Source organism: Stylophora pistillata, chromosome 3 (assembly GCF_964205215.1).
Source record: "Stylophora pistillata chromosome 3, jaStyPist1.2, whole genome shotgun sequence".
NCBI lineage: Eukaryota > Metazoa > Cnidaria > Anthozoa > Scleractinia > Pocilloporidae > Stylophora > Stylophora pistillata.
Genome location: NC_142521.1, coordinates 18,192,250 through 18,212,047, shown reverse-complemented (window position 1 = coordinate 18,212,047; position 19,798 = coordinate 18,192,250). Strand labels below are relative to the sequence as shown.

The 19,798-nt window shown below is 38.6% G+C and overlaps 4 protein-coding genes across 4 annotated transcripts; 2 read left to right on the top strand and 2 right to left on the bottom strand.

Moving 5' to 3' along the window:
• Positions 1-230: 230 nt before the first annotated feature.
• LOC111347007 (uncharacterized) lies at positions 231-19,552 on the top strand. Its single transcript, XM_088752046.1, has 8 exons — positions 231-573; positions 12,849-12,959; positions 15,129-15,281; positions 15,877-16,140; positions 17,430-17,714; positions 18,332-18,391; positions 19,086-19,245; positions 19,387-19,552. The coding sequence occupies exons 1-8, from the start codon at positions 270-272 to the stop codon at positions 19,466-19,468; spliced, it is 1,419 nt and encodes a 472-aa protein (XP_088608172.1). The 5' UTR covers positions 231-269; the 3' UTR covers positions 19,469-19,552.
• On the top strand, positions 1,869-4,322 carry LOC148734856 (uncharacterized). Its single transcript, XM_088752063.1, has 4 exons — positions 1,869-2,169; positions 2,355-2,510; positions 2,584-2,714; positions 2,819-4,322. Exons 1-4 carry the CDS (start codon positions 2,054-2,056, stop codon positions 3,976-3,978), a joined length of 1,563 nt encoding a protein of 520 aa, XP_088608189.1. The 5' UTR covers positions 1,869-2,053; the 3' UTR covers positions 3,979-4,322.
• LOC111343118 (uncharacterized) lies at positions 5,086-10,393 on the bottom strand. Its single transcript, XM_088752057.1, has 3 exons — positions 9,981-10,393; positions 9,542-9,887; positions 5,086-5,175 (listed from the first exon to the last, which is right to left on the bottom strand). The coding sequence occupies exons 1-3, from the start codon at positions 10,320-10,322 to the stop codon at positions 5,147-5,149; spliced, it is 717 nt and encodes a 238-aa protein (XP_088608183.1). The 5' UTR covers positions 10,323-10,393; the 3' UTR covers positions 5,086-5,146.
• Positions 6,120-9,546, bottom strand: LOC148734855 (uncharacterized). The gene has a single exon (XM_088755435.1). It carries the CDS (start codon positions 8,952-8,954, stop codon positions 6,120-6,122), a length of 2,835 nt encoding a protein of 944 aa, XP_088611561.1. The 5' UTR covers positions 8,955-9,546.
• Positions 19,553-19,798: the final 246 nt, after the last annotated feature.

Below are 19,798 nucleotides of genomic sequence, written 5' to 3'. Positions count from 1 at the left end.
GCTTCCAGTTTGGTACGTAGACACCTTCTAATGTACCTCACGGCTAAATTGAGAAATTTTTCGAATTAACTGTTCTAACACCGCGCCGGTTTTTTGTGCTGACCGACTCGAGCAAGGCGGGTAGTGCACTGACCACTTGAGCGGCTGGTGCTTTCTCACGTGACTTCGTAGTGCGTATGACGAGGCAGAATCCGTGTTTCTGCAGCAAAACCTGGCGCATGCGTATACGTTATTCTGCTCTGTCGCGTCACCCCAGTTCGATTGGGACCATGGCGTCCGTTCGAGAGGAAAATCGCATAAGTCCTTACAGAAAACTGCTCATAGATCTGTCGATGGATCTGTCTAGAAAAGATCTGGAGAGGTTAATTTATGCTGTAGGGGATCGTCTTCCCAGGAGAATGTCAGAAAATATGGAAAGTGGCTTGAAGTTATTTGAAGCTCTCGAACAAGATGTACATATTAGTCCACTGGACCTGACCCTGCTGCAGGATGGGCTTAATACAATTGGTAGAGTGGATCTTGCACAAAGAATTCAGGTTTTCTCAAGTAAACTGGACGGAGTAGACACCGATGGTAATTTTTAGCTGTTCTGTTTTTGACTTGTTTTGACAGAAGAGATATATCTTATTAGACGTTTTGTGTAGTATCGCTGAGTATTTTTACAAGTTAATTGTGCCGTATTATGACAAGCCCGTAGGGCGAGTCAAAATACAAATAACGAGTAAAAATACTCAGCGATACTACACAACAAAACGTCTGATAAGTTATTTATTATCCAACACGCCAAACTGTTATTTCAGTGCGGGTGAATTCCGCGGGTATTTATTTACGGGGAGTGCGTGACAGAATTATGCAAAGCGGAACGGAATTCGCGCGTTGTTGTGTTGCTGTTTCTATTTTCGGCTAAACTTCAGAATACCCGGCCACTGAAAAATCATTCATCAAATCCTGCTACCGCAGTACCGCAGTCGACATACTTTACCTAATATCTGCATTATATTAAACATAGTAGTAAGTGTTGAGGTTCGTCTCTCGATACGAACGGATGCCGACGATATTAAACATCACAGAATATTCCGCTTGCATCGTACGAGTTGGTGTTCATCTTGTTCTTCCTTGCTACCGTAGTCCCGCAATTTAGGACTAGATGGTTCACGAGGTCCACGTAAGTTATCGATGAAAAATCGCTAACATTTGACGATCATTCCTTATTTGCGATCTCAAACGGATCAATGTTGTCTGTACAAGCTATTTTTTGCAAATATTTCTCTTTATCGAGCGGATCGAGCGTTGAAAAGTAAGTTTTTTTCGCAGACATGGTCAGAATCGCTTGTTAACAATGGAAGACCTGACCTTCAAGATGGCGGCCAACATGGTTGCTACAGGATACGTGACGTTAGGGTTAAGGTTTTGGGTTAGGTTTTAGGCTTTTAACGTATTTCTTTTAGCGTATTTCTTTCTATGTATTTCTTATTTTCTTATTTTTAGCGTATTTCTTTTAACGTATTTCTTTTAGCATTTCTTTTTACGGTTTTAGCGTATGGCAATTAGTTTAGAGCTCACTTTATTACTTATTCAAGGACTGCGGTACTGCGGACCGCGGTAGCAGTTCATTTATCACCTTAGTTTAATACTTATTCATCCACGGCGGGAGTGTGGACCGCAGTAGCACGTCAGTTTAAAAACTAGTTAATTCTCCTTTTTCACATTACCCAAAATACCTTGCACTTTGGGGGGTAACTTTGGAGCCCTAGTTACAAGCAAAATGGCGGCTCCAACCAAACAAACGGATTTAAAGCTACCAAACTGTTATAAAGATGCTTCTAAACTCACGAAACCAAAGCTTAAGGAAGTTTGTAGAGCTCTCTCTGTAGATTTTGAGTAAAATATCGGGAAGAAAGCGCTCGTAAACATTGTTTGCAACGCTTTAAATCTGTCAACATCATCCACGACCGCTACAAAGACCGAGAATCAGTCAGCTTGCTGGACTTTACCAACCATAGCTTATCTACAGAAGCAAAAAGAATGGAAGAAAGACTTAACAGGCATACCAATGCTCATGGATGAGTCAATGGTCAAGTCATATTTAATTGGAGTTGGTTATGACGGGCAAACTGTGTATAAGACACTTCGTGCATGGGAGCACAAGCAAGATGTACATTCTGTCAAGTAAGTCTGTGTTTTATGTTTGATTATAAAACATTGCAACTACGCTTCAAGTAAGACATAATAGCATGTCTGAGAAAATAAACCTGTCTTCAAAGTTAAATTGCAACATTTTAGATAAGTTGAAACTTTGTCTTTATTCTGTCTCATTATAGTTTTGACCTTTCCTTTACTGTTTTGTGCTTTAGAGTTCATTTGCTGCCCGATTTCCCAAGTCTTTGGGCTCTTAGAGGAATCTGCAACCTGTCATTCTTAACTGATCAGGAGGAAAGCAAAGTGATATACGTTGTACTGGAAACCCAATCAAGCAAACCAGTGTTTTGTCAATGCACATGCACAATTGGGTAAGCTGGCTGTATTTATTTAAAAAAATGTCAAATGAAACTGATTACTTAAATGTAGCATTTTGTTTTCTAGGTTGAGAGGGGACTGTAGCCATGTGGGAGCTATTCTCTTTACCCTGTGTGATGTAGTAGCTGAGGGAAAACAGCATCTTCCACCTGACCCCACCTGTACTGATCTGCCTTGTTCATGGTCAGATCCTAAAGGTATCCTGAAAATTAACTTTATAATATTGTGGATTATTATTCTATTATATGTCGGGATTTATTTTCTATTTTTCAAATGCATTTCTCTTTTGCCCATTTTACAGGTGCCAAAGTTGAACCTGTCATTGTAGAGGATATCAACTTTTATAAGGCCAAAGTAGGTAAAGAACCACCCACAAAGAAATTCCATCCATCCCCTTCTGTAACAGCAAGTTTCTATGGAACCACACAGCATGATAAAAGGACCATGGATGAATTAAAAATAAACTTAAAGAGAGACCTTTTCTATGCAAATCATGGAAACCCCATGCCACCTATATTCTACATATTAGCCCAAAAAGATATTCTACCCCAATCACCATTACAGCAAGAATTACCTGATTTCTTGCCAGCTGATGATCCACATTTGGCGTACAGTTTTAATGTGGACATTGAAGACATCACTGCGCATGAGAATGTTAGAGCAATAGTAAGCCCTATCAAGTCAAATCCAGCTTCACTACATGACATCACTTCAAAAGCTGATGCAATTATTGACAAGCTAAGAGTACAAGATGATGATATCAAGAAGATCGAAAAGGCTACAAGGGATCAATCAAATTGTAAACAATGGTTTGTAGAAAGAACCCCTAGAATTACAGCTTCACAATGTAAACGAGCTCTCATGAAAGAGACAACTAGTCCCACCAAAGCTGTGAGTGAAATCCTTGGCTATAACAACAAGATTCAAACTGGACACATGAGAGATGGCATTTGTTCTGAAGGGGAAATCATTGAACAATATATGAAAATAACAAATAACAAAGTACAAAAATCTGGCTTTTTTGTGTCAAAAACTCATCCCTTCCTAGGAGCCTCTCCCGATGGATTGATAGATGATGATGGATCTATTGAGGTGAAGAAAATCCACCCACATCACAATGAGACATTGGAAGCAGCATTGAAAAGACTACACATTGTCAAAGATGTAGATGGATGTTTAATTGTTAATGAAAACCATAAATATTACTATCAGTTGCAACAGCAGCTGTTTTGCACTGGTCGAAGATGGACTGACTTTGTGGCTTCTGATGGCACTCATTTGTTTGTTAGAAGAGTGGATTTTAATGAGGATTTCTGGAATATTAATTTACCAAAACTCGAGAAGTTTTTTTACAACATACTTTTGTTAGAGTTAGCTTATCCCAGAGTGAAATATGGCATTGAAAGAATAGGTAAACTGGGAATTGAATTTTCTACTCTTGCTTCATTGAGACAAATTTAAAATTGTAAAGTTAAGACTGTCACAGTATCTGCTTACATTAGTGTTAAGATAATAGGATTGCTTTTGTATAACAACAACAGATGTCTTAATTTTTGACCTCATTGGGTTTTAATTTCCAGAAAAAATCTAATCAGATGATTGGATTACTTTTTGAGTAATCATATTGACTATCAAAATATGTTGATTATAAAAATGTTAATTGTGAAAATATTGAGGGGCCACAGCCAGGATGAAACAGGGTTGAAATTTGAAGTCTTCGTCATTTTAGCCAGAGATTGTTCCTTAAATTTGAAAAATGTTAATGTTCAAATTACAGCTGATAAACTGCCCGTTTAGTATACAAATATTGTTTGTAGTGAATCAGATACTTTCCTCTTACTGTCTTAAGATAGGTGCTTGAAAGTTAACCAGATATGCACACACAGTAAAAATTTGTTCAGCTAAATGAGCCATTGAGAGTGGAATTGGTTTACACAGGATCTGAAAAGTTTTGATTCGTTGGATAGCTCTCTCAACGTGTATTCTTGCCTCTGCAATCTTCTCTGAGTGCTTTCCCTCGTGTTTTTTTAGTTGTGATCTACCTGTTCCTTTAAAATCTGGAATAGTAACCTTCACTCCTTTTTCTTCCATTGCTTCATTGATATCAAATCCTCTGTCAGCCATTAATTCATCCCCTGCCTTTAGGGTAGCAATAAATTCTGCACTGCTTGCTGTGATGTGTTTGTCTGATGTCCTGCCTCCCCATGCTCGAGACACATAAACAATTGCTCCATGTGCATTTATTGCCACTAGAAACTTAAAGGTTGTATGACTCTTGTAATTTGAGTATACTTCTTTGCAGGCCTTTAATGAGGAGGGTTTCTGGGTAAAGATTTCAGTGCAATCCACAATAACTTTGAGGTCAGGGAATGATGAGAACTGATTTGCCTTTCCACATTCCTCATAGTCAGGCATTTGGCAGAGATCTTTTAAGTGGAAATACAGCAGATTAATCCATGCAGAAAAATTTTTGCTGACACTTGCTTCACTGATTCCAAATCTCAATGCCAGATCTGGCAGTGTAAGTCCTACTCTTAATCTAACAGCGACCATGAACAACTCCTCCTCCAATGGCAGCTTGGATGATGGCCCTGGTTTGTTTCCTAACTGACAGTCACGTAAAGCCATTTCAGATCCTCTCCAACATTTTTTTTTTGTCTACACTGTTACGTGTTCGAATGTTTTGAGGAAAGTTTGTTCGGCACTAAACTGAACGCAGGGTTGTCGGAACAACAACAAGAAGATTTATTCGAAAATGAACGTAATTTCCACAAGTTAGAACTCTAAGCAACTCGTACTCGACAAACTTACACGGCCTCCGCCAACTTGAATAAATACAGCTCTTGTCACGCTCGACTAAACACGGCTAACTCCAACTCTGTTCGCTTGTGAAAGATTAGTTAAAAACTTCGCTAGGACTCGTCTACTTATATACTCTTACAATAGGCTTCTAGAATTCTCTAAATTAGTAATAGTTCTAATTATAGAAGGATTACAAAATACACCGATTTAGAAACGCTCACGTACGAACCTAAAAATAAACAAACAACGAACTCTCGCGAAGCCTCTAGAATGTAGCGCTAGTCACGCAATACTATTTTTCGTAACATAACCCCCTTCTAGAAGAAATTTCCTAAATTTATCCTAAGTAAGAAAAATTGCGAAATAAGGTGCAGTTCAATGTTAGCAAACTTAATCCTCTACACGACTCAAGTAATCTGCTCCAACGTTCTCTGAGCCTTTAATGGCTTCAACTCTGAATGAATAGCTTTGCAAAAACATAGCCCAACGCATAAGGCGTCCGTTGTTAAACTTAGCACTGTTCATATACTTTAAGGGTTCATGGTCCGTCTGAAGAACAAAAGAAACTCCGTACAGATAAAGATGAAATCTCTTGATACTCCATACAATTGCTAGACATTCCTTCTCAATTGTAGAATAGTTCCTTTCTGCACCTGTCAATTTCTTGCTTGCGTAGCAAACAGGGAATAACTTCTCATCATGTTTCTGCATTAATACTGCACCGATTCCACTGTTGGAGGCGTCCGTCCTTAAGAAATAGGTTTTAGCTGGATCGGGGAGCCGTAGAATAGGCTCGCTTGTTAAGTAAGACTTGATTGTTCGGTAGGCTGCAGTATAAGCACTTTCTCACCTGACTGGAACTTCCTAACTTTGGCCTTTCGGTCGTAATAGTGCTTTCCTTTCTGCTGGGCTTTCTCCAGTTCACTATGGGCGAGTTTAAGAGTATCTTCTAACTTCTCTCGTAATTCGAAAACGTATTGGTAACTGTTCTTTACCTCAGGCTCGTCAACTTCTTTCGTCCACAGCTGTTTGAGTATAGCCATTGGTCCTCTGACAGCTCTTCCATATAACAACTCAAACGGTGAAAAACCGGTGGACTCTTGGGGAACTTCACGATAAGCGAACAACAGCGGATTTATATAGCGATGCCACTGCCTTGGCTGCTCACTACACAGTCTCTTCAACATAGACTTCATTGTTCCATTGAACTTCTCCGTTAAGCCGTTACACATCGGGTGATAGGGTGTTGTTGTAAGCTGTTTAATGCTGAGTAGACGGGTGACTTCTCTCATGCAGTCAGAAACAAACTGCGTACCGAGATCACTCAAGATTTCTTCGGGTATTCCTAGACGGCTGAAAATATCTACCAATGCCTCTGCTACAGTCTCTGTGTCAATGTTCTTTAGCGGCACAGCCTCGGGGTAGCGAGTCGAAAAATCTACCATTGTCAATATATATCTGTGTCCTTCTTCACTCGGGGGACTTATAGGGCCAACAAGATCTATTGCTACTCTCTTAAAGGGTTTATCAATCAATGGCATCTTCTCTAACGGTACTTTTGGTACTGATCCTTTACTTACGGTTTTCTGACAAACGTCACAGGACTTGCAAAATCGAGTCACGTCACCTTGAATTCCAGGCCAGTAAAACGCACTCTGGATCTTGTCCGTTGTTTTCTTTATACCCATGTGTCCGCCCATGATCGATCCGTGAGCTACTTGCATTATGGAGCGTCTCAACTTTCCAGGTACCATAACTTGTTTAAGTGGCTTACCACCATTTACATAGGGATGCTGGTACAAGCGGTACAGTACTCCGGATTTTTCTTCAAAGGAAATCTCCGCCTGACCCTTCACTAGTACACCGTCTCGATCCCAATACTTACGTAGGCTCTCATCTTCTCGCTGCATCTGTTTGAGCTTCTCTTTATCCACAATAGGGTTTTCACAGGTACTAGGCACTCTCAAAGTGGTGCGTTCATCCTTTTTCTTAGCTTGACTTCGGGTCGTTACCGCACAAGCCTCTTGCCAACTGGGATCTGGATTTTGTGCGTCCCTTGCATCACGTACATTACCAATAATTAGGTCGTAGATAGGATCTGAAAGGCACTGCGCTTCTACATGACCCTTGAGATAAGGCGTATCAACATAAATTCTTGCTATAGGCACTTTCCTCGCTGTGTTGTCTATAAGCAGCATGACGTTGAAATCTCCGGTGAACTGATCCTCGCTAACAAGGTTCTTCCTGACTACAACTCCACTGCAACCGGTATCTCTTAAAACGTCAACAGTCTTCTCTCCTACTCTGCCTTTTACAACTGGCATCTTACTTCTTACTCCAGATAAGGGTTCAACACAGGCATTACTTAGCAACGGGACTTTCTTGCCACAGGCCAACAGAAGCTGATCATTTTGGATACACGACTTAACTTCCTCAGGGGTAGCGTTAAGATCTGGTGACTTAACCAAACAGCCAGCACTAACTTGACCACGTTGCACAAGATTACTATCTTTACCTTGATTTCCTGACTTCCGTCCACTCGCTCGACAGTTCCTCGCCTCATGACCTCGCCTGCCACATAGGAAACACTTTCTTACTAGAGCTGGACAGTTAATCGCTTTGTGTCCTTGGGCATTACATTTGTAACACTGGGGAGCTGTTGTCTCACTCTGTGAATTCTTTGTTTCCTCCGTTTTGGATGGCCTCTTGGTCGTGGAACTAAACAACTGCTTTCCATGTGCTTCCAAGTATTGATCGGCGATTTTCGCTATCTGGTCAAGCGTTTCCGGGGCTCTTTCACGAAGGTGAATAGCTAACTCCTTTGGGCAGGAGTCAATAAACTGTTCTTCCACAATTAAGTCTTTCAGGCCTTCAAAGGACTGTTCAGTGTGTGACAGTTGCAACCACCGCAACAAGTATCTCTCCAGCCGCACTATAAACTGTTCTGGACTCTCATCGACTTCCGGCTTCGATGTTCTAAATTTACGGCGATATCCGTCCTCCGTAAGGTCATATCTCTTCATCAAAGCTAGCTTCACCCGGTCATAATCTTGGGCTGCCTCCTCAGATAACCGCGAATAAACTTCTAGTGCACGTCCAGACAAAAGAGCACTAAGTTTCGAAGCCCATCCTGTTTTCTCCCACTTAGCTGTCGCTGCAAATCTCTCAAATCTCTGTAAATAAGCATCCAAGTCGTCCTTGCCATCGATGAATGAGGGAAGCTTGGGTGCCTTGGCCCTATCCTCTCTTACTTCAGGACGCCCGTCAGCATTCTGCACGGTCAAACGTGCAATCTCCAACTCGTGTTCTCTTTTTGCCGCTTCAATACTCTCTCTCTGTTTCAACAGCTCGGCTTCCATCTCCAATTTTCTTAGTTCGCGTTCTTGTCGCCTAGTTTCTCTCTCTTCGTCTTCTTTTCTGCGTCTTTCCTCCTTCTCTTCCTCTTCCTTTCTTTTATTCTCTTCAAGCATTCGACGTCTCTCTTCCTTTTCTTCTTCTCTCTCTTCCCGTTCCCTTCTTCGTTCTTCTTCAAGCAGTCTGCGTTTCTCTTCTTTTTCTTCCTCGTCTCTCACAAACTCAAGGAGCTTTTCTCCTTCCAAACCAAATTCTTTTCCCATCTGCAAAAGCTTTTCCATTTCCAAAGCGGTGTTTCACAGCAAAACCACAATACACTCTCTTGTACGGTTCTTCTTACTTTTTCTGTAACTCCTTCTTGAATTGTCCTTTCCTGGTTTCTGTAGTCGGTAAACAAATGAATTCCTCTCCCGGACAGGCCCAATGTTACGTGTTCGAATGTTTTGAGGAAAGTTTGTTCGGCACTAAACTGAACGCAGGGTTGTCGGAACAACAACAAGAAGATTTATTCGAAAATGAACGTAATTTCCACAAGTTAGAACTCTAAGCAACTCGTACTCGACAAACTTACACGGCCTCCGCCAACTTGAATAAATACAGCTCTTGTCACGCTCGACTAAACACGGCTAACTCCAACTCTGTTCGCTTGTGAAAGATTAGTTAAAAACTTCGCTAGGACTCGTCTACTTATATACTCTTACAATAGGCTTCTAGAATTCTCTAAATTAGTAATAGTTCTAATTATAGAAGGATTACAAAATACACCGATTTAGAAACGCTCACGTACGAACCTAAAAATAAACAAACAACGAACTCTCGCGAAGCCTCTAGAATGTAGCGCTAGTCACGCAATACTATTTTTCGTAACATACACCAACAGCATTTAAATAGTTAAATAATGCTTTGAAGGTGTCATAGTTAGGGAGACTAGTCCAAAAATGAAATTTGTCATTGTCTAGCTTAATTTGATCCAATAAAAGACATTTTGCACGTAGCTTTTGATTTTCGCGCTCAAGTTCGCTCACTTTGCTCTGCAAAGAAGTGAGCTCTTGCAAAATGTCATTGCTTAATTCTCTTGACTTGGGATCCACCTGCGACTTGCAGTAGTCATGCTCTTTCAATGGGTGTTCTATTGGTAAACAAGCTCCCCATATTTCATGATCATCAACAGATTTGAATGATTTTCTTGGGCGACCCCTACTTTCCCCCGATACCTGAGAAAATGATAAAAAGATATGTTGGAAATAGTGTTTCAAGTATAAAAACTCAAACAAAAACACTTATCAAAGTCATCGTGAAGTACTTACACTGACTCGTTTGCGCTTTGGTTTTAGAGTTTCAATTGCAACGAAGTCATCTTTTTTTGTTTTTTGACTTGTTCTGGTCTTTCGACTTTCAATTTCCTTCTTGAACTCAAATATGGATGGATTGTAAGCCGAATGTGCAGGATCATCGGACTTTTCTCCTCCGACGAAGTGAGCTGAGCACAATCGAGTGTTGTCTGTTGGTGAAAAATCTTGTCGGCGAATTCTATTTAACCAAGCATTTCTTCGCTTAGATTCTTTCGGAATTCTGTAAAACTTGAGATTTGGGTTTCTTTTCCGATTATTTGAGCAGCTTGGAGCACAGCAAAAGTCGTTTTTTCCCATGTAAATTACGATGATATATAAGAGTTTTGTAAACAGATATGGCGTCCTTAGCTTTGTTGTCAGACTGGTTACCCCCCAAGGCGCAAGGGATTATGGGGATGTGAAAGAAGAGAATACTTATTCATCAACTGCGGGAGTGCGGACCGCGGTAGCACTTGAGTTTAAAAATTACATTACTACATATTCACTTCGGTACTGCAGAGCACGGTAGCACTTCAGTTTAAAAATTAGTTTAATACCTATTCATCCACTGTGGGAGTGCGGACCGCGGACCACGGTAGCACTTGAGTTTAAATATTACTTTACTACTTATTTATCCACTTCGGCAGTGCGGACCGCGTTATCACTTGAGTTTATAAATTAGTTTACTACTTTTTTATCGACTTCGGTAGGGCGGACAGCGGTAGCACTTCATTCTTTATCTTAACAAGTACATTTTATTTGTTAGCCAACTTCGGACTGCGGACCACGGGAGCACTTGATTTATAAAGGGCGTGAGTGGCCGGGTATTCTGAAGTTGCTCCAACTTGGATCTATATTTGCCAGCCATTTCGACTCTTCGTCGTCAGAAATGTGATTCAAGTTATCCTCCATTTGTTTGTTTTTTTCGTAACTACAATCCAATTCTTCGCTTGTGCGATGCGAGAAAACCTGTTTAACTGGTACTCTTCAATTGACAAGTACAAATACCGCGTGATATTTGTACTCGTCTATGGCGCTTTTTGTACTCGTCTAGGTGTAGTTGGATAAGAATATAGAATACTCATCAGGGAAAGTTGAGAAATATATCTGTACAAAGCTCATGTTCAGTTCTTAAACTACAGCTTTAGTCCTTACGGCATTTATCGTTTTTGTCATTTTTTTTTACCAAAGAACTATATAACTATAATTAAGTATGGGGTTAAAGGGGATTGTTGCAGGTAGCTGTCCACAGCTCTGAAATGCAGAAGTGAAGCATATTCGCGAGTAACAGGTCAGACAGTTTATTCAGGTGAAAAATTTGAAAACTTGCAGAAACTGCACCGATCAGTTAGTCAAGGGTAGTAGTAGGAAAAGGGGGTTTCTGGCACATTTTATTAAGAAAAAAACCATGTTTTTGTGGCGCATTTTTTCTTTTAAAAATCAAATCAAATTGGAAGAATAATTTGAGATTTGATTCAGTGGGTTTCTGGCACATTTACAAAAATACCCTGAAAAACAGAGCAATTTTGAAAACTGATTTTTTTCATTTTTTATCTCATTTAAAAAAAAAACCAATTTTTGAGGCGCATTTTTTTCTTTCAAAAAACAAAGAAAAATTTGAAGAATAATTTGAGATTTGATTCAGTGGGTTTCTGGCACAATTGCCTGAAAAACAGGGCAATTTTGCTCATTTAAAAATGAACAACAATGCTTTTCAGGCAAAATGATTGGCGCAGTTTCTTTCAAAAATCAAAGCAAAATTGAAGAATTTTGAGATTACATTGATTCTCAAGACAATCTCAAAATTCATTTGAACCATCAGAAAAACTAATGACAATATCTCAGAAAAAACTCATAGAGGCTTATGAAGCATTCTCCTCATCGAATTCCTTCAGGAGGTAGCTCAGTTTTAGGTGGAACAATCTGAAGCTCTTCTCTGACAAATTCCCGCTTTGGTCCATCTTTCAGATAGTAAAGAACAGGTTCTTTTTCATTCACAAGTGCTTTTTCAATATTGAAAACTTTTAGAGACCAGATTGGATCTGTTGCTCTTCTTTCTCCACCTTCTAACTCGCCAGGAGAAGAGATATCTCACATTTTTTGAATAGTCAAGTCTCTTTTCTTTCAAGCCAACAGGTCTTGAATAAGAAGTTGAACTCTTTGCGTTAACCACCTTTTCTTTGATTGCGTCAATTGGTTTCTTTCCAGTCAATCTTGTCTCCTCACGATTTAATGCAGAAACAACTTCTGGAAGCCTCTTCACCCATTCTGTTGATCTCGTTCTGTCTTTGAGGTTCATCTCTTGAGAAGAAAAAAAAAACATGGTTTTTTTTTTTAAATGAGGTGAAAAATGAAAAAAATGAAAAAAAATCAGTTTTCAAAATTGCCCTGTTTTTCAGGGTATTTTTGTAAATGTGCCAGAAACCTCCTTTTCCTACTACTAGGGTGGTAAAACTAAAGAACCCAGGGCATCTTTTTAAATCGCAGGATGGCTTGTTGTGGTACGTACTTCTTTTTCGTTGAGGACTGCTAACGATGAATCTCATTGGCCATGTATTCTGTAGATGTTTAAAGAACAAGAAATGGGAAGAAACCTTAACTCAAGGCATACATGGTTACATCAAACGTGTTATCATGTTTCGCTCGTCAAATTATAGTTTCAATGAATTTTCTCATTTTTAAATCCCCACGGTCCATGGTTAATATAATAGATGATACCCTGGGCATTTAAAACTGCTCATTTACTCCCTATTTTGGTTAAATTGTGTATTGGTTAAAATTGTGTATTTGTTTCAGAAAAATAGTATTTTCTGTTTATTGAGTGTTGCTCTGTTCACTCTCCAGTTGGTCAAGATGACATAGTGACTGATGGAATTGGGGATCAAGGTAGTGCTGGCACAACAGAAAGTGATGAAATTGATCCTGCTGACACAGTAAACCCTGGTGCAGGGAAAGGTATAGTCATTTTAAGAGGGTGATTACGTTATTAATTATAACCATTGCAATTTCCTCAAATGTGATTGGTGCTTTAGTTGCTTTATTTTTTACTAAATGTTCTGTAGAGTTATAATCGGACAGTATAATCAGACATGTGGCTGTAATCAGGCACCTGACATTCAGCTAAGTCTACCAATCACAAAAATCATAGCAATAGCCAGTCACCTTAGAAAACTAGGAATCTTCCAAAATAGAGGAATTTTTTACTCAAGAGATTGTATCTGCAGTATATATAGACAATCTCAGAAGTAAAAAATTCCTCACTTCCTTACTTTAAACGTTGTCTCTACCAGAGATTTTCCCCTCAAAGTATTTGTCAACCGCCAATGTATTTGTTTAGCCGCTTCCCAGTTAGCCCAATGGATAGTGCGCTGGACTGTTGTGCGGGAGGTCGAGGGTTCGAGCCCCGGCCGGACCAACACTCAAGGTCTTAAAATAATTGAGAAGAATTTGCTACCTTTCTATAACATCAAGAAATGGTTAGATATTCTAGTCTTCTCGGACAGGGACGAATAAATGGAGGTCCCGTCTCCTGCAGGGCTGGGGTAGGAGACATTAATTCCCCAGACACGAGATTACTGTGTGATGGATGTCCTCCCCTGGGGTGGGATGGTGCGTTTGTATTGTTGTGAAGGCCAAAAGTTAGATAACTCATTGGGTTAATTACGTCACCTTCGTTAAAATTAATAAAGAATATTGTATTGTATTGTATTGTTCTTTTTCAAAAATTTTGATGGTTCTGATTAACTGGTAACAGGGGAGTGTACTTGGCCCCCTGCTCTTTCTTACCTTTGCATAAAGGCCTATGGTGGCTGCACTAAAACATTCTTTGATCTTGAACGTAATGATAATGTTAAATACTTAGGGGTAATAATTGACCAACATTTATCCTGGAAACAACGCATTTAAAGATATTGCTTTAAAAATCTGCAGAAATATTGGAATTCTTTTGAGACTAAGACTTTGTCCCTTTAAAAACACTTCTAAGTATTTACAATTCATTAATTTCTCCCTATATATCTTCTGGCCTCATTACCTGGGGCCAAGCTTCCAAATCTCATTTAGAAAAAATTCTTATACTCCAAAAGAGAGCCGTTCGCCTTATCAATTTTCTGACTTTCAGAACGCATGTGATTCCATATTTCGCCCAATCTAACATTCTGCCAATCTCAATGCTCTATTTAAAAATTTCATCAATCTTAATTTTTGATATAACCATTAACTCTGCACCTCAAAATATCTGTAATCTATTTGCTTCTACACAAGACGTACATCAGTATAATACTCGCTCATCATCTTCTGGTAACTACTATATTAATCATTCTAGGCTCAATCATCATAAAAACTCTTTTTCCATTGTTGGTGCTAAAATTTGGAACAGCATTCCCGAAAGCTATCGAAAACTACCAAAGCACATGTTCAAAAAGAAAATTCAAGCATTTTTATTTGAAATTGAGAAACTCTGGACTGTTATGCTGACACTAGCACTCTTATTTCTGAAATAAAAAAGGCATCTTGATTACAATTCAATCATAAATTATAATATTTTTCTTCACTTTTTATCACTTTTTTTCCTCTTTTGACAAATAATGTATTCAAAATTGACTTTTTTTTAACACCTTCAATTAGGCAGTAATTCGTGTTTGTTTGTCCTTAACACTGCCTGCCTAGATTAGCTCGCTATTTGCAGGCCGTGTTCATTGTAAGTGATTGTGTTGGAAGACCTAATAAACTTGAAACTTGAAACTTTGTGTCATCCAATGAATTCTGTCTGTAATCATACTTGAAACTAACAAATCAGAAGTTCCCTCTTCACAGTCATCTGATTTTGTTAATCACTCGTTGCATTCACTTTTAAAGGAATAACTTGTAATTAACTTTTTGCAGAATTTGCAGTTTTGTTTTCATCAGTTTGGGGAGCATTTTTTGTCAATCAGGTCTTTAGGGATACTGAGTAGATTTCTTTGCTGCACAAAAAAATTGCATTCTCTCTTGACCACTTGGTTTGGTTGTAAAACTCTCCAACTAAACCCATTTTCATTAAATTCCCTGGAGTAAACTTAAAGTTATTTTTTATGAGCCCAGCATAAGGTTGATCAATTTTTTTTTTTTGCTTGAATCAATTAGCTCATGCTGTGCACTTGAAATCAGCACCGCTACCTTATCATTCAGCATTGAGTTCCCCCTCAGTCACCAGAACTAGGGGTTCTAGAGAAGCTACTCCAACAAAACATTGCCTTGTGGCCAGTTGTGATGCTTCACTGATTGCTCTAAATAGTGGTGAGACTTGTAAAACAGAAAGTTAACCGCCAGCAGTTTGCAACAATCATGGATACCTCATGAACCATTCTTTTCACTTGTTAGATGTGCTTTTGTTGCCTTCTATAATTGCTTATTACATTATGATAGATTCTTTGATGTATAACTGCATTCAAAGAATTGTCAATCATAGAAATGTTTGAATTAAAACTGAGATACCTAATTTGAAATTTAGCAAGATGAATATAGTTAGATTTACAATTAACAGTTAAATTTTATGAGGTTTAAGTGGCAGATTTAAGGTCAGCTTGATTTGTTTAGAAGTTTAAAAAACTAAATTATAATGTTAGAGGGAGATATTTTATAATCCAGCAGTTTTGTCTTTCTGGCAATCCTTGTTATTTTTTTGTTGTTTATTAATTAACAGGGTGTTTATGACTCATAAGCCAAGATTTTATCAGTTTTGTTGACTGTCTTTTTTTTTTCACACCTTAAGTATTTTTTTATGATTGAAAAAGGTTACACAGAGGGTATTATTTTATTTTAAAACCTTTGGATACCTAAAAGTTGGATGGGTGCATGCTAGACAGGACCTTATATTTTTCTTTTATCCCAGGCCCCTGCACTTTATCTCCGGCACCTTCAGCTGCTCATGTGGGGCAACAATCACAAGGACCCACTCAGGCTGCTTCATCTGGCCGGGTACAACAGGACCTAGCCCATGGAGCAGCACCGGTACGATATGTGAACTTTCTTGTTTACAGGGGCTACTCTGTAGAAATAATAGGAGGAGAACACTTCAAAACTCCAGAGGGAGAGTTTGTGGAAATGAAAAGTGGGACACAGTATACGATACATGTCAAAAATTCACATCCCTATGGTAAGAGACAAGCACAAATATTTTCTGTTTGTGAACTGAATAGATCATGCAATCACAAAAATTAAATGCTGTTAAAAATTAATGGGATCAGCACTTGTTAAACATTGATAATTTGGTTTTATCAATTGGGTTGACAATTTAAAATAGCCACCAAGGGAAAAAAAAAAGTCTCATGATGCACCAATCTCAACTCTTATGATCTAATTATGCAATTAAAAAAAAATTTTTTTAATTGAAATGATCGTGAGAAAGTCGTCGTCTTCGGCTTTCTTTTGTAGTTTTACAGCAAGAACTGGAAATATAATGTGCTAATGGCTATAAGCCTTACGTCGCAAAAGGAGAGACTGCAAATGTTGAATTAATAACTAAAGAGATTCCCATAAGAAAAAACAATAAGAAGCACGGAGAAACCTTGGGTCAAATCTGGGTTATACCATGGAACATTGATTTTTTTATTGTTATAATTGTACTTTTTTATAAATATTATTTTATTTGTTATAGACATAATTAATATAATTAATATTTTTGTAGACATAATCAACATTTTAATTACAATTTCCCTTCAGGGGAGCATTTTTAGACCATTGAGAAAAGACACTGAAATAGTATATTAATGTATTACCATTATCAAGATCAGAATTCTATCGTTACTTACCATCAATCACTTGACTAATGCACTCACTTATCCCCATAAAATGATGGCTTTGACTCCTATTATATGTGAGGCAGTCACCACAACAAGAACAAGGGTGATAACATGTGTCAGTATTAACCATAGTTAGTATTAACCCAGAAAACACAAAAAGAGAGAACCCTAATGTATTTTGGGTGCAAATGTCAAACTACTAAGATACTCTCGGACAATGATAAGTGGTCCTGGAAAAATTGTGTCAAAGGTCAAGATCAGAATTCTATTTTTACCATCACTCAATCACTCACTCACTCATCTCGACAACATATGTGGCTTCACCTCCTAAAGAAGCAATGGCCACAAAAATTAATTACTAAACCTCAAATTTCAGCATGGCCATTCACTTGCACTCTTGTTTTTAAATGCATCAATGTGTAAAATATCAAACATAACTACATTTAAAATCATTTTTGGCAGCCCAGGTTACCTTAAGACTAAATTGTGTCACCTTTTACCAACTAATTGGTAAAGCCTTGCTGATCGTGTGAGAATTAGTTGGTGAATTTTCCTTCAACTGAATATTTGAGTTCCTGGCCTTCAACGTGGCAGAATAGAATTGTCCAGGAGGTTGTTCGTTATCACTTGTGGTCCTTTCTAGGTTGTCATCTGGACATATCAATTGATGGTTATGACGTAGGGGGATGGGCCCTCCGTGAAGGAGAGGAGATGTCAATAGAAAGATCCGCATACGAAGCCAAGAGGTTCACCTTCTACCGAGCGAAAACTGCACCGAAAGAGGCGGGGATTGTGTCTGGGCGGTCTGAAAATGGAGTTCTTAAGTGTGTGTTCACACCCGAAGTAATCCCTGTAGTTCAAGGCAATTTTTCTGGGCCATCTGCCACAGCTACAGCTGGTGATGATCAGAGTGCCTGGGATAGAAGAAGTATGTAAGCTAAAATGAAAATTTTGTCACTCATGAGTCTAGAAAACCTCCCTACTTAATAAATATATATATATATATATATATATGATGAGGCCCAGAAGGCCGAAACAGTACTGTCTGCAGTTATATATATATATATATATATATATATATATATATATGGGGTGTACAGGGTCAGGGTTTCCCTTGTATGAATTTATATATATATATTAGTTAAAGAATCAAAGAGGACCCATCGATTCTCTGTTACTCTGAGTTTCGCGTCGAAGCGCTCGTCAGACAGAATTTTATTCAATAAAGAACATACCTCCTTATATATAATAGTTAATTCGCTGGTGCGATGAAATGAATAGATAAATATTCTCTGGGGCTATTGTTGGTGGCTTGTGAAATTTGTGAAATTTGATGAATAAAATTTATTCTCGTGGTGGCATTTAGAAATAAGTTCTGTTCTTTTGTTTAAAAAAGACGGCTTCTTAGCTCTAATTAGATAAAGTTTCTCTGTGAGGCACATATATATGTATGCGAATACATATACGTATACATATACATTTACATATATCTATAATTATTATTGTCATTATTATTATTATGATTATTATTATTATTATTTTCAGCATGGCGAACGCCGCCATTATGTTATGAAAGGTGGTCCCGTTACGGTGACGGGCCCATGGGTAAGTGACTGTTTTCATCTGATAAAGCTTGGCGAGACGATAGTCATAGTTACTCGAGCTCTGTATTTTGATTTGACAATTTAAAAGCTACATGCCATGTCTCAAATCCTCGACCATGAAGTTGTGATGCTGCGTGATCAATTTACAATTTGTCTTGGGGAGGCGGAGTGTAATTTCTCTTACTGACTCAGCGGTGTAATAAGTGGTAGGAGAAAAAAAGTATAATGAGGACAATAATTATGATTTTGATATTTTAAACTATCTATTACGGTGCTCTCATTTTGTTGTGTAATTCCAATATTTGAGAGATTAATCATCGCGTTTACGTAAAACGGCAAACGTAAGCTTGCCCTTTTACACTTCACGTAAAATAGCGCAAACCTGATTACTTCAGCTTTTTTATTCATGGTGGATTTGAAGTCGCCCTTATATGACTTGCGGAGAATAGTTTTGGTGCCCTTTTTAAAGCAATTACCTTCTACTCTGAGAAAAAAGGTAAAAAAAATCTTACGTACACAGCAAACAGGTTACTTTCACGTAGAAAAGGCAAACGTGAAAAAGTGGCGGTAAAAACAAGGTCACATAGTCACTCTTGCCGTTCACTTTTCACGTAAACACGTTGTTAAACCTTTCTATTACGTAATGGATTTGAGCGGGAACAATTCAGTGACCACCTTTGATTCTATTTACTCAGCTCAGGCAGCGAGACCTGTCAATGTAGTTGAACCGGATCCAGCATGGAGAGCAGGTGCTACAACATTACAAGGCCACAGCACACAACAGTTTGTCACGGCCGAACCAATCACGGTGGATCCCTCTAGGAAGGTTGAACTGGTTCTCAGACTTGTGGCAAGGTAGTTCTCAATTTTTCTACGTTTCAGAATTTCCCGTGTTAGCTTATTTGTTGCGAGGATTTTAGTGAACTATCATATGTGTGTATGTACCAGGTTATCCACCGATGTTGCATCATTTCCTTACATTTTTTGTTGCTCTAGGGAAGGAGAAGAAGTTCTCGAGTTCCCTAAAGATGAGTGCAAACCGCTGTCGACTCTAATTCCACCAGCTGTCCAAGAGTAGAGCAGAGACCCGGCTCGGTGTCAACTTAATTACTCAACGTGAACTGCCAGACACTTCCGAAGGAGTGTTAGCGTTTAGGTTCTAGGCGATCTTAACTTTAGACGATCTACGTCACTATATCTTAGTAATTGTCAGTGTCACGAGATAAGTGTTTCGTCGGAATGAAACGTTAAAAAGTTAATTAATTGGGTTTCACCAGCACCAAAGGTGTAGGATTAATCACAAGGATTAAAGAGAGTGAAAGAGCAAATATTTTTACGGATGGAAAGAGACAAATTTAAGCTCACAATTCCTGAATGAACAAACCGAGTTTGCCATCCGCAGAGGCTG